At 45.7% G+C, this 13,906-nt stretch overlaps 1 protein-coding gene across 2 annotated transcripts in view; it reads left to right on the forward strand.

Annotated features, from left to right (window-relative positions):
- The first annotated feature begins 1,315 nt into the window (after positions 1-1,315).
- NRG3 (neuregulin 3) overlaps positions 1,316-13,906 on the forward strand; it is a 396,810-nt gene continuing 384,219 nt past the window's right edge. For both annotated transcript variants that reach the window (XM_054071994.1, XM_054071993.1), the window contains exon 1: positions 1,316-2,529. In XM_054071994.1, the coding sequence (XP_053927969.1) occupies positions 1,821-2,529 (709 nt within the window). In that variant the 5' untranslated portion in view covers positions 1,316-1,820. The remainder of the gene's footprint in view (positions 2,530-13,906) is intronic.

Consider the following 13,906-nt stretch of genomic DNA (forward strand, 5'->3'; position numbering starts at 1 on the left):
GCTGTTAGCAGCGACGTACCTTAGAGAAGCTGCCAAACTCCAGTTGGATTGCTTGCAGCGACAACGATCTAGATGTCCAGTTGGTGTCATTTTGATATTGTATTACAAACGTTATTAACATTCATTCTGAAGAAAACTTCCAGCAGATACGTTTCGGTTGCAATCTTTTATTTTCCATATTTGTCTGTCTATACACAACAAACGTATTTCACAACTTGTTTCCAACTTTTCTGCTCAATTACATCCGTATAAATACCAATACGCTTTTAAATACATGACTTGGAAATTACGCATCAATGCCAGCAAACGACACTGATGAGGTAACAGTTTGGACGAAAGAGTTAAAAACACCTGTACATATATAAACTTATAGTCCATTTCCTAAAATTTTCCAAATAAAGCCGACCTGGCCCAGAGCTGTTAACCCTTTGGTGACCACCCCGGCTGTTCAAACGCCTTGTCCAGCGAGTGACAGCACACGCGGTCGGCCGCAGTGAACCTGGACTAGATCAAGCTGGAGCAGTTTAAGCGTCACAACTTGCCTGGCAGCATCCCGAGTGCCGCAGCCTCCCGGGGTGCCCGTGCCCCCGCCTGGGAGAACCACCCACATTTGGCTGCAGGTGTCTTGTGGGTTTTGTTTTCCTTTAGAAAATCCCTTCTAGAAACAACACCGCCAACACAATGCTGTTTATTGCTAGTTACCGGGCGTGGAAACACACCTCGTCCCGACCCCGGTGGCCGGGAATCCTCCGCCCCGTCTCCTTTGGGCAGAGCCGCAGCCCGCTGGGTTCCAACCCCAGGACGGGCTCAGGCGCTCCCTCCCCTTTCCATTTTATTTCCCTTCCCTTTCCTAGGGCCCGCTTGCCGGAGCACACACCCTCCCGAGGGGTTTGCCCGGATCATTTATTTATCTTGTGCGCATTAAGAAACCACCATTAGGCGTTGGTGGGAGGCGCCTCACTTTCTGCGCGGAGCCTGCCTCCCCTGCGCTGCGCGAGGAATACACAATCCAACGGGAGCTGCGAGCTTGGCAGGAGCTGCCTTCTGCGTGCCTATTTATCTGCCGGATCCGTATTTCTCTGCCGACTGGGTCACTGCCGCTGCCCCCTCCGGGGCTTCATCTTATTTTTTTTTTTTAATTTTTATTTTTTTTTATTTTTTTTTTGTGCGTATGTGGATCTTTGTTTTTTTTCCCTCGGGAACCTTGGCTGGAGTTCGGATGCCGGGCCGGACTTAGCGCGGAGGAGCCGCCGCCCCGCCCGCGGATCATTGCCCCCCCCCCCCCTTCTCCATCCCTCCCTCTCCATCATCCCGGCGCGGGTTGCGCGCTGCGCAGCCGCCTCCAACCCACCGCGCAGCCGGGGGAGGCTGCTGCGCCGCGGGCGGGGGAGGCAGCCAGGAGAGGAAGGAAGGAAAAGACGGAAAAAGATCCCCCTAGCCTCGAGGGGAGAGGGAAATAAAAAAAAAAAGGAAAAAGAGAAAGGAGCGTGAATGTGAAGGAATGCGCCTGCCCGCCGCCCGCACGCTTGGAATAAAATAAACCGAGGAGGCTGATTGTTGCGAAAAAGGGCAAAAGAAGGGAAAGGAGCGCGGGGAGATAAACCGAGGAGGCTGCTGGTTGCGACTGGGAGGAAAAAAGAAGGGGAAGGAGCGCCGGGAGGAGAGCGAAGAGGCTGAAGAGGAGGCGGCTGCCGTCCCGCTGAGCGCGGAGGCTGCGCGGGGCGCGATGCCGGCGGCGTGACCGAGCGGGGCGCTCTCCTCCGCCCCCCGCGCCGCCGCTGCCCCGAGGATGAGCGAGGGGGCTGCCGAGGGCCCCTAGGATGAGCGAGGGGGCTGCCGGCGCCGCGGCGCCCGGGGCGGCGGAGGCGGCGGCCGGGGCGGGGGGTCCGGGCGGGGATGGTGCCGGGGGGCCGCCGCGGGAGCTGCGCTGCAGCGACTGCATCGTCTGGAACCGGCAGCAGACCTGGCTGTGCGTGGTGCCCCTCTTCATCGGCTTCATCGGCTTGGGGCTCAGCCTCATGCTGCTCAAGTGGATCGTGGTGGGCTCCGTCAAAGAGTACGTCCCCACCGAGCTGATGGACGCCAAGGGCGTGGGGCAGGACCCCTTCTTCCTCTCCAAGCCCACCGCCCCCCCCCGCGGCGCCGAGACCACCACCGCCGCCGCCGCCGCCTCCTCCACGCCGCGGCCGCCCAGCCGCGTCAGCCCCCGCCTCACCACTATGAGCCGGGCTCCCCCGCGGCCCCCCGGGACCCGCGGGCCGGCGCGGAGCCCCCCGCGCCCCACGGCGGCTCGGCACCCCGCGGCCCCGCACACCGCGCCGCCCGCCAGCGGCACCCCCGGCACCGCCCGCCCGCCGCCCGCCGCCCCCAGCACCGCGCCGCCCGCCTGGCCCACTGCGGCACACGCTACCTCCTCCTACAAGATCTACGTCCACGACTCGGCGCCCTCCTGGACCTTGTCTCCCTTCCAGGAGGCCACCACCACCACCACCACCGCCGCGCCGGAGGCCAGCACCACCCCCAAGATCCGTAAGTGAGCCCCGCGCCCTCGAGTGCCCGCATCTTCCCCGGTGGGGTCGGGGGCTGCCGCCGCGGCCCGGGGAAACGCGGCTTTCGCGGGCGGTTGGTGCGTCTCCCCTCCCCGGTGGGGTCGGAGGCTGCCGCGTCCCGGGGAGAAGCGGCTTTCCCGGGTCGTCGCTGCCCCGTGGGAAGCGGGAGAGCTTCAAAGTTTGCGCTTCTCTTACCCCCGTCCCCGGGCAAGTTCCCTGCCGGTGCGATGGGCGGTCAGGCGGGGGCAGCCCTGGGAGGGGACGAGGTTTCGCTGTGGGCTTTAGACAAGATGCAGCCAATCCCTCCCCCCGCCTTTTCCCATTCCAGGCTGGGCTGCGGAAGGTGTTTGGGAGGTGCTGGGAGGGGGGGTGCGGCTGAGCGAGGGACGATCGTTGGGCAGCGGCGGCTCCCAGAAGGAGCAGTGGGGCGGGTTGTGCCCGTGTCTCTCTGCCGCACTTGGGCTTTCCACACTCGTTTCCCTTCAAATACGGTGGGAGCGGACTCGGGAAGGATGCTCCCTCCGTCCCAGCGCCCTGCTGCTCAAAGGGCTGCCGCCGGCTCCTCCGGGAAGGAGCCCGGGGCATCCTGTGAATCTGCAGCCGCAGGCAGACGCTCCCCCGGCGCCCGCGTGCAGCCGCTGCACCACCGGGCTGTGACCGGCCGCTTCTCCTGGCGGCAGAGGAGGGGGCTGGCTCCCCGGTGGAGGCGCCCCGGATAGCTCTTCCCACCCCGCCGGGCGCAAAATGAAGGATTCGGGCTAGATCTGAAAATGGATGCGGTCCGGGTGCGTGAACTTTCAGCTCCTCGTAAAGGTTATCGAGGACAAGTGCTGATCCGTACCGAAAGAACTTCTGTGCGGCGCCGTTTAGTGAAATGCTCAATTATACTGTATTATAGTCATCATCTGCGTTCTCTGGGCTGCAGTATAGAGAATGAGAAGCCCCGTGTCCTCCATTAACTCTTAGGTGCTTCTGCCAGGGATGTCGGTTCCATCGAATGCTGCCACCTGAATTGCTTTTACAGCCCAGGGCTCCCTTCTGCGTGATAGCGTATGGCTATTCCACTAGAGGATTTTGTTAGCGAGTCATTTGAACTTTATTTTGTTCATTAAATCTATTTGCTGATGAGCCCTGGGGTAGAGCATATGCAGAGCAAACTGATCTTGTGAATTGACAAAATCTGGGGAAGAACAGCCAATTGGATATGTGTGGGTGGGAGGGTGTGCAGGTGGCGGATGGCTGGGAGTGATTACGAATAAAACTACCAGTGAATCAGAAGAGCAAATAAGGCAGTAACTGGCTTTTCTGGTCTCTGCTACAGCAACAGAGAGCGAGAGAACCATCCCTCACAGGTGTGCCTGAGCCTGCTCGCTCCGTGGGTGCGGGCTGGGGAAGTCTGGTGTTGCAGGAGGAAAATCTCTGGCAGAGCTGAACGCTACCCATTTCATTTCATTGTAGGGAGCTGTACAGGGCAGTTTTTACTTAAAAAACATAGCGGCAAAGGGAACCTGATTTTCAGCGTGTGTCTGTGTTTGCAAGCCTTGTGTGATCCAGATGTGTTCCATGGGGTTTCGAACTGCAGCGACTTGTGTGTCTGAAATGCTGCCTGGGTTTGCCAGGTGGGATCTGTGGGGGTTTAGATGCTCCTTTGCAATCTCTTCTTTCCTCCCCTTTTTATATCTTTGGGTATGTAAGAGAAATGCACAGTAATTTCCGCCCTTCTATGCTGGCTCCTTACAAGGTATAGGAGGCAATAATATCCTGATTAATAAATAATGTTCAGCTGGCAGGACTCTTCTCCAGGCAAGGCACACAAAGGAAGAAGAAAACCCACAATCTTGAAATGTTCCTGGCAGCTACGGAGTCTCGTAACTATTATTTGTTTTGGGGAGACTGCTGATGTCTTCTACAGCAGGGTGTTTCTCCTCGTTAAATACAGCTCAGTTATAGGATGAAATGCAAGAAGTGCAAATCCAGCAGAAATTGACCCTGTTTGGGCACATTGATAGCAGAGATTATCATTAATGGGAGATTAAATAGATTACATAAAAAGGGATTTGAATTTGTAGGGCATGTGGAATTTTTTTCTAGAGTCTACAGCTGTACTTCTCTGATACACAGAAGCATCTCTGAGGATACATGTAAAATACTCTGAGGCTGCAGCATCCACCAGAGAGGAGAGGGAGAAGAAAGGCAGTCTTTCTGCCATGAGCTGCTGACATAGTGTGACCCCAAAGCAAGGCTCTGCATCTGCCCCAACAGCCCTTAGGAAGAAAGGGAATTTTTTAACACAAATCCATCCTAATTTTCCAGGCTGAGCTGCATGTTCCTTCTGTGCCCATTGCTCCAGCTACTATTGAAATGAAAGTCATGGATCCCGTTGTACCCTGTGAATACAAATCTGACAAGGCATGTCTGATGCCCCAGCCTTCAAAGTAGCGCACAGCCTTGTGTGATCCTCTGGCTTGGCAAGGCACATATGTGAGCAGGAGTCATTCGCAGGTTATTTAGCGTTTCACGGCTTTTAGGAAAAGAAGCAGCTGTCTTTGTTTATACTGGTTCACGTTGCGGTTTATTTATTTATTTATTTATTTTTTTAATGCATTAAAATGGGCTCAAAACATGACTTAGGAAAATGGAAGGCAAATCGGGAGTTATTTTTCCAGAAAGCCGTCTGATTGCCCACCTGAAATAAATGTTGGTAATGCCTTTTTTCTCTGTGTGTGTTCATCTGAGGAGATGTTGTGAAATCTCTCAGTTTTTTGTGGGTGTGCATAATGACAATAATTCTTGGTTGTGTTTCACTCAAAGTCAAGCTATCTGTTAGCTGTTTTGAAACTTCTTGATGAAGATCCTTCAGGTTCTGACTAAGCAAAAGCCAGTTACTCATCAAATCTCACTCTGTCTTGTGCCTGTGTGTGATTCTCATGATCACACACGGACTGTGGCTTTTCACAGCATGAGCCTCCTTAGCCAGTGCTCAGTGTCAAAATTGATCATTGATCTAGAAGGATAGTCCAGCCTGTAGATCAGAAAAAAATCAATGAAGTGACTGGAACACACTAGTGAGGTTTTATTTTTATCAAGCCATTGGTTTCATTTCTGAAGAGTCATGCCCTGATTTTTCCAATATGCATTTTTCATGGTATTCTGAGTTCTTCAGTAATGTTATTATCTTTAAATTGAGATACCGTACTTTAAAAGAATTCCTGTGTGAATTCAGCTATGAAATAGCCCTGTGGTTTCTCTTGTATTCATACGACCAAAGGCTATGGCAGAGAATGGGGGTCAGGCAGGTGGGGCTCGACTAATGCATAGCAACCAAGGAAAGAGACGTTACAGAGCTCTTAATCAATAGAACTTGTGAAGTCCAATTGCAACCTTTTTTTATGACTTCAGACTGCAGCCTGCGTATGCTTTGATTTCCTGCTAAAGATTTTCTGGTCCAGTCGTTTATCCTAGTCATTTCTCTGTCTGTTTGTTATGCACGGCATGGGTTCAAGTAACAAGCATCTGGCAGCTGAACTGTTACCAACACTAACATTTTGGTAAAAGCTGTTTGTTTTATTTTGCACTGACTCAAATACCTCTTTCACATTAAGGATGACACTTACATGGAACTGCGGGGTTTTCACCAACTGGAGGGTGTTGTGGGAGGTGCCAAACTGTAGTAGAACCAGACCTACTCTTCCCAGAGCTCTAAAACGTTCTGCCAGCAAATGACACGTTTCCTTGAACGCTGCATTATGATCGTGAGCTGTCATTGAAATTGAGGGGAGCACACGTGACAGTAAAACACATGCCGTTAGCATAGACTATGGTTAATATCAGTTATTTATCAATTTGTAATGCATCAAAAGCTGTCGAATTGGGAAAAAAGAATACCGAGGTGAACAACTGGGAGTTCTAAAAGCATTTGCTTCTTCCCTATTCCCACTTACTTTCTATTCACATACCATGAGTCAATGTACTACAGATATGATTAGATTTGTGTTTCCCATCTTAAAGACTTGTCAACAGCAAGGCTACTGTCAAGATAAAAATAGTAGGTACAGAATTGTAGTCACACTGTTTAAGTGGAAGTTATTGTAATTTGTCATATTTTACATCTTTAACTTGCTACATCTGTTTCAGTGAGGTTGGATGAAACTGGACCTAATTCCATTTTCCATTTATAGTCCCTTTATCATTAGGAACTAGTGCAGTTATCACTGAATTCATAAGGAAGTGGAATGTTTTAAATAAACATCCCGCTCACAGATCTGTACTTTGATTCTGTTCAGCTCTATTTCCTCTCTGTTCCTTATATTGAAGTGTTGGAATTCCATGACCTAGGAGAGCTTTCACAGCACTTCAAGGGTGAGAGGAAGGGATGTGGCTGAAATTACTCCATGCTGCCTTTTAACCCTGATGAAAATTCTTTTGGGGGCTGTAAGGATTCTTGTTACATTGATTTAACCTCTGATCACTGGTGTAAGCGAAGCCTTGCATTTTATTTGGCATATTTTTTTATCATCTGTACAAGGGCGTTATGTGATATATTATATGTTGACAACAGAATACTGTTATTAAATTAAAGTATTGATTCATTGCAAAGTATTATGGTAAAGTAATGTCAGTGGTTTGTCTAAACCCACAGAAAATGGAAATTAAAAATTAAAGCAAAAGCCTGTCTCTGTTTACGCTATTGTGTCTGGTGTTGCATGGCGTTTATCATCTGACTCGTTACTTTGAAATCTTGTGCAAAGTTGAGTACGTAGGTGGATGGGCATGGATTTGGCTTTGGCTTTACCTTCAAATTGTATCGATCACATGGGTTTCAGGAAGTGGCTGAAGCATCCTGTTGTCTGTTTTTGCTGATTTCTCCCATGACTTGTTTGGAGACAAACTGCACAAGGGAAGGTGCCAGCTAAAATGTTGTGGGACTACTTGGTCAGGCATATGAACAAAGAAATAAGCCCTAGAAATATTTGTCTGTCTGATCCTGGTGGTTTCTTTTTGAGATCCCTTGTGGTTTGAACAAGTCTGCAGTATTCCTGCACGCACACGCACGAAATGCAAGCAGGCACTTGTACACTTTTACAGTAGCTGTTCTCGAGGAGGATCGGGACCTCAGAGCCTGTGGGGACTGCAGGAGAAGGCTTTGCTAAGCAAGAGGGCTGCTTGGGTTGTGGTTGGAGTTCAGAAGAGAACCCAGGGGTTTGGTTGCAGCTGACTGGACTGAACGCCAAGTAAGAGTAAAGTGTTTTTGATTAGAAAGTCTCTTTCAGGTTCTGTTGTATGGAAGGGATTTGTTTTCACTGTTACATTAAGCACAGGTACATTTTTTTGGAATTACAGGAGTAGGCAAAGCACAGCTAGAGAAAACAAGAAGATACTCTGTGCTATAGAGAGGGTTTCTTGCACTAAGGCACTTAGTTCTTGGATCGATGTGGTGAGCGTTAGAAGTGTCATTTAATAAGGTGGCTGTGCTTGAGATCAAAACTGGCACTGTGTTTTCTCATTGCCCAGAACTAAATTTTCAAGGCCGACAGCTCTTAAACCTGCTTTTATACTTTTACCTTCCCCTCGATTCCCAATCTCAAACCACTCCATTGAGTAAAGTGCATCTTCAGCGGAGGAAAGCGGCTCCCTGTGAGGGCCTGAGCGGATGGGCTTGCCAGGCACGGGCGCTTCCGACCAGGACAGGGACAGAGGATGAGTGTTCAAATAGAACTAGTAGGTAACACGTGGAGCAGCTGAACACATCAAGCTGGACAAGTGCTTTTTGAATGGGTTTTTACTGTCACAGCGGTTTCTGGGACCTTTGGTAAAATGTATTCAAGAGGAGAAAAATAAACAAACCCCCCAGAAAGGAAATTGAAATAGCAACTAATTTTAAAAATTTCAGTGTCCGTTTCATAGAAGAATTATTTAAATGGATCAGCTCTTCCTGATATAGTGTGGTAATAGGAGGGAAAAATAGATTTACTAAATGTTCATTGCTAACTGTCCGGCTGTTTATTTCTGAAACTTTATCAGTATGCTCAATATTACTCTAGTAATATTCAGAAATGTAGATAAAATTAATAAAACTTCCAAATTCTCTCAGTATGCAATCTTTCTTTTTGTCCTACAAGGGTGGTACTTTGCATCTCCAAAGCCATGTTTCTCTCATGGCATGTAAGTAGGAGGATTTTGTGACTTTCAGGTCTTCTTCACAGTGTGTTACTGCTGATATTTCCTTTTTTTTTGTGTGTGTGTGTGGTGTGGTTCTTATAACTGTTGACTGTAGGAGACAAACTATTCAGCTTCAAAGATAATTCACTTTGTGTCATATTTAGCAAATGATTTTTAAGTCCAAAATCGTAATTTTTTTTTTTTTTCCCCTCAGAGTAATTTGATATACCAACAAGAATTAAACTTTTGGGAAAAGCTCAGGTAGTCTTGGAGACGCTCACTGTCCAAGAAAACCTGACTAAAGAGATGAAGTGAAACTTTAATCTGAAATACCTGAAGAAATTCCTGCTTTAGTCCCTGTAAAATGAGTTCAGTGATTTGCAGAGCCTCCTCTTTTGCTTTAATGTCTCCTTTTTATTTATTACTTTTTGGTTTTGTGGCTTTTATTTTCCTTATAATGTTTGAATTACCCTCTCGGCAATTCTGAGGTCTCTGCAGTTGTGTCCCATCATTGCTTCCTCCTTATATTTGATGCCTATAGGGAAAACCCCCCTTATCAATGCAGGTGAGGTGCACTGGCAATGTGGAAGGTGCTCTCTGTAGAAAAAGGAATTAGTGTTTACATTTGTATACAAAGACCTTTCACTGAGGCATTTTGTAACTTTGTTAGCAAAGAATGGAGAAAAAGCAAACCCTGATAGTATTCCATGTAGAAGTTGTGCTGAATTCAGTAGTTTAGAGTCTTTGGGTTTTATTCTATAATGCGATGGCTATCTGGCCCAATTTTGCAAATGTATAGGCCCAATTTAGAGTGTGGGAGTGATGCCTTTTCTCTTTTGTAGATTTATGCATCTGCAGTATCAGGGTCAATTTATGTGAACATCTGTGTGAGTAAATCTGTTCCTGTGTCTTGGATTGCAGTCTTCTTCCAAAACGTGCCTGTATAAATGAATGTACATCAGCTTTTTAGCAGGTGTGAACGTTATTTAAATGTTCCTATTAGAACGGAGTTACCATATCTGCATTCTCTTTGTTTGTTTATTTTTTTCCACTCCCGTGAAAAATAGACCATTATCTTGTTTATTCTTTGCCTCACATATGTTCTGTAGAAAAATCTTCCTGCAGTTGTTTAGCTGTGGACCGTCACAAGACATACATGTGGGTCATGAATTTCTTTGCATATCACTTTTAAGTGATTTCTTTCCTTTCGTGATTTTTTTTTTTTTTTTTTAGGGGAGGAGGGTATTATTCAGGAAAACAACACTTCTGGTTTTGTACATCTTTTCTCTGTATTACTTCCTCAGTGAGATACATGCCAACGCTTATTTTTTCCTAAAGCTTACAGACAGAAAATGTTATCTAAAACAATAGAGATGGCAAAACTGTGTTTCAAGATTTAGCTGTTTTCTGAAACCACAATTATGACATGATCTTCACATTGTTTATTTGGCAGCATCATTACCGATAAAGTTCAAGAATCTAGCGTAGTAGGAACTGAGCCTTGATTACTGCTGGTTGTTACCAGACAGAGGGGCTATAGCGCTGCGTAACAGCAAGCCATTAATTTTGTATTAATAACAAATAGCCTCTTTTGCAGGTCTGACTATTCTCACTGATGTCAGAACTTGTAAAGCAAGCATTTGAGATGAGATAGGGTTATTCTCGTGGAAGGGCTTTGGGGGTCTGGTTTTACTGCAGTGACAGGGTTTTTTTTTCTGATGTGGTCAGCAGGGAAGGTGGAAAATGTACGATCCAGCCTACAGTCGCTGTGCTGCTTCTAAATGTAATCAGGTTTTTAGTAAAACCAACAAACTTCTATCAAAAAGCGTGGCTAACCTGCAAAATTGCGCTGCACTGTGCAATGCTAATGTTTATTTATGTCTCCTAGTTTAGCGCATAATAAAATAGCATTTGTGCTCAGAGTGGCTGAGAGTTGTAGCTTGCTGCTGGCTCCGTGGCTGAGCAACACTGGTGAGGATAAAACAAGATGTAGGGAATCTTTGTTTCATCTCCCCTTCTGGTGAATTACAGTTCAGGTGGTCAGAGGGTTACTGTTAGAATAGTACTGAGCTACCCCAGAATTTTTTACTTGGGACTGATTAGTTTTAGAAACTATTAATCAATCTGTTTTCTTCCGGAGGGCTTTGCTTTGATAGTGTTTTATTAAGAGTAGTGTTGTGTGGAGGGCAAATTAATTTTCTAGTACAATCTGTCAGTAAATTTGCAAAAGAGAAGCGGTATTTTTTTAGAAATGTAGAGACTAGCTGCACTGGAATGTTAGGGTGGTTGTCCTGCCATTTACCAGTATTGAATAGGGAGCCTTTGCACTACCAGGGTTTGATGGGTAGTGCGTTCAACTTAGCGGAGGGGATTATTCCAGTGAGTGTCAGCGCTCCTGATTTAGAAGGGTAAAGGTACTTTTATAATTATTTCATAAGTAGCTAAACCACATTAGCTTTTAGCCTGAAATCTGGCCCAAATATGTAAGGGTCATAGCGTTAAAGTTCAATCCTCTTTTTTTTTTTTTTTTTAAATAATTAAAATGCTGAAGTCCCCTGCATAAACACATACAGCAATGGCTTTTCCTTAAACAATTTGGGTGGCTTTTCCTTTTAGATGTCGATATTTATTTTATAACTTATTGTAATAGAGCATACCATACATTTCACAGGATCAGCTGCTTGTTTAGAAGGCTGCTTCTCAATGTAATAATTGGTTGTGATTAGTTGGCATCAGTCAAAAATGCTAGTCAGAAAAATACAGCTTGCAAACTAAAATGACTAACAAATTGTAGCATCTAACAGGTGGAAATACTCATTGAATGCTATTTTTGAGTTTATAACACACACACTTTATAATTCATTGCTTATCCCAAAGCAATGTAGAAGTGATGCTTTCTGCTACTGAAATGAGCCTAGGTCCTTCTGCAGCAGGTTGTCTTAGTGCAGAGGCTCTCCTCTTACCGAAGTTGCTTTCTTAGGAGGTTGTACCTTTGCCTCTCCTCATTACGTTCTGTGATACGAAGATGGTGACCTTGATGTTCATAATGATAGTAAAGACAACACAGAAAATGCAACATTCAGAGGGTACTTTTAGAGTCATAGGGTTTGCAGCAAGAAGGCTCATTAGTTCTGAGGAAGGCGAGTGTTTTCCACTTAGTGATTGCTGTTGACTTGCCACCCAAGAAGGGTGGGGTACAGGCAGTGGAGATGACTGGATGAGCTATGCCCATCCACCGTGTGGCCTCATCTGGGAAGGCACAATCTTTGCCTTCGCTCAGCATGAGCTCTCCTGCTTTGTTCTTCAGAAAAGCAGAGGGAAAGGAATGTTTCTCTTACCTTCTCATACCTGGAGCACATTCACTACAGAGGCTTACTAAGTCCTAAATGAAAAACAAAGAATATTAATAATACTTTAACTGGTCCTAGAAGTATCTGCCTGCCATCGGGAATTCTTACAGGTTTTAGTTCTTGGATGGCTGGATTTAATCCGAATATGTGAAGCTGAAATGTTACTGCGTGGTATGTTTAAGAGGGGAAGAAAGAAGGGCCTGGTATTGTAATTTTTATTCTGTAGGAAATGGGTGAGACCAGTTGCATCTGCTGAATTTCAGTGCAGCGCAGCGCTTGGTTGCACCTTGTGCTTATGTACATTTGAAAAGCTATCCTCTCTTACCTTAGCAGATGTAGGGGTTTTGTAGCCAGACACAGCATCACCGCTGTAAAGTGCATCTATAAATGGGAACATACACAGTTTGAGGAGCTATGGAGTGACGCCTCATTCCTGGTTTCTTTACTGTGCATATTTTGGAAACTTGGACAGGTATTTCTCCAAGTTAGATAATAATTAGAATACATTTATATCTGATTTTAACAATGATCCTGGCTGGTGGGTCATGTAGCTCTACAAAATGTGTATCGGACAAGCTTGAGCTAAAAGTCTTTATTGTAAAGAGTCTCCTGTGGATAGAGTTCTGCAGTGAGAATGAGGTGTGCTAGGTGAAAAATATTGATAATTTTTGTGAGCTGTTTTATTTGTTCCCTGTGAGAATTTTGTCTGTTTAAAAGCAGTGTGGGTTTATTAGGGAGCTTACTTTCTTAAATGCTTCTAAGACGATACTGTAAGATTAGAGCTAATTAATTAAATACATTACATTTGAATTATTTAATTAGAGATTATTTTCCAACTATCCCTTAGCATCCTAACACTCTAGTTTTTCTAGGGGGGCGTTGTAATCCTGTTTACTGATGGAGTCTATATGACAGCATAGACTCTTGGACTTTTTCCTTAACAAATGCTACTTAAAAATAAGTTTACTATGTTTTGTGTAATCAAATAGAATTGGAATCCAAGGAACTCATCTCATGCATAACTCGGAATTCAGTGAGAGCTGTTGGCTGCTCTACAGCTCGGTGAGAATCACAGCAAGAAGCAGGATAGACCACAGGCAGGCACTAGCCTGAGTGTTTTACATAAGAAGTACTAATAAAAGCTTGTTAAAGAATTTAGGGTCCAAACATAATTAAACTTTTCTAATTATCACCAAATTTTGGTCCAAGTCTGCATAGGCAAAGAGGTAATTAAAAGCTTCAATTCTGCTCTGCATAAATGAAGGTTGGGATAATCAAAACACATAAATAGAGGAAATAGGAGAATATTAGATTAAAAAGATGTAATATGCAGTTTCAGTAGTAGCTATGGAAAATAAGCTGGTGTGAAGAACCCAAACAAACCCCAAGCTCCGTATGTAGTAACAGAGATTCAACATTATTTCATGTCTTTGTTATTTACTTTGTAGAATGATTTCCTACATTACAGAATAAATAATGTTTCCTACTAGATATTGAAAAAGCATATCCTGTAGTGCCTGGATGGAAATACTTTATTTGGAGAAGGCACTCAGGCTTGAATTAACTTCTGTGCTGCACTGCCTTCTTTGGAGCTCTGCCCTTTGTTACGACTGAACAAAATTACCTTGGCTTTCCACTTCCACCAGAAAAAGGGTGACTTTGGCAGTGTAGAGCTGTTATAATAGACAGCTGCTGTAGGGGGACTTCATTTTCACCATTTCTGCTTACTTATTAGTCTGCAGTTCATCCGCAAAAGTTGTTCAAACCTTAGTGAAAGTAACAGACCATAAATTGTTGGTTTCTGGAAGTTAGGAGACCAGGAGTGTTCACTACTTTTTCTCAGGCTCG

The sequence above is a fragment of the Cuculus canorus genome, chromosome 7, assembly GCF_017976375.1.
Source record: "Cuculus canorus isolate bCucCan1 chromosome 7, bCucCan1.pri, whole genome shotgun sequence".
NCBI classification, from domain to species: Eukaryota; Metazoa; Chordata; class Aves; order Cuculiformes; family Cuculidae; genus Cuculus; species Cuculus canorus.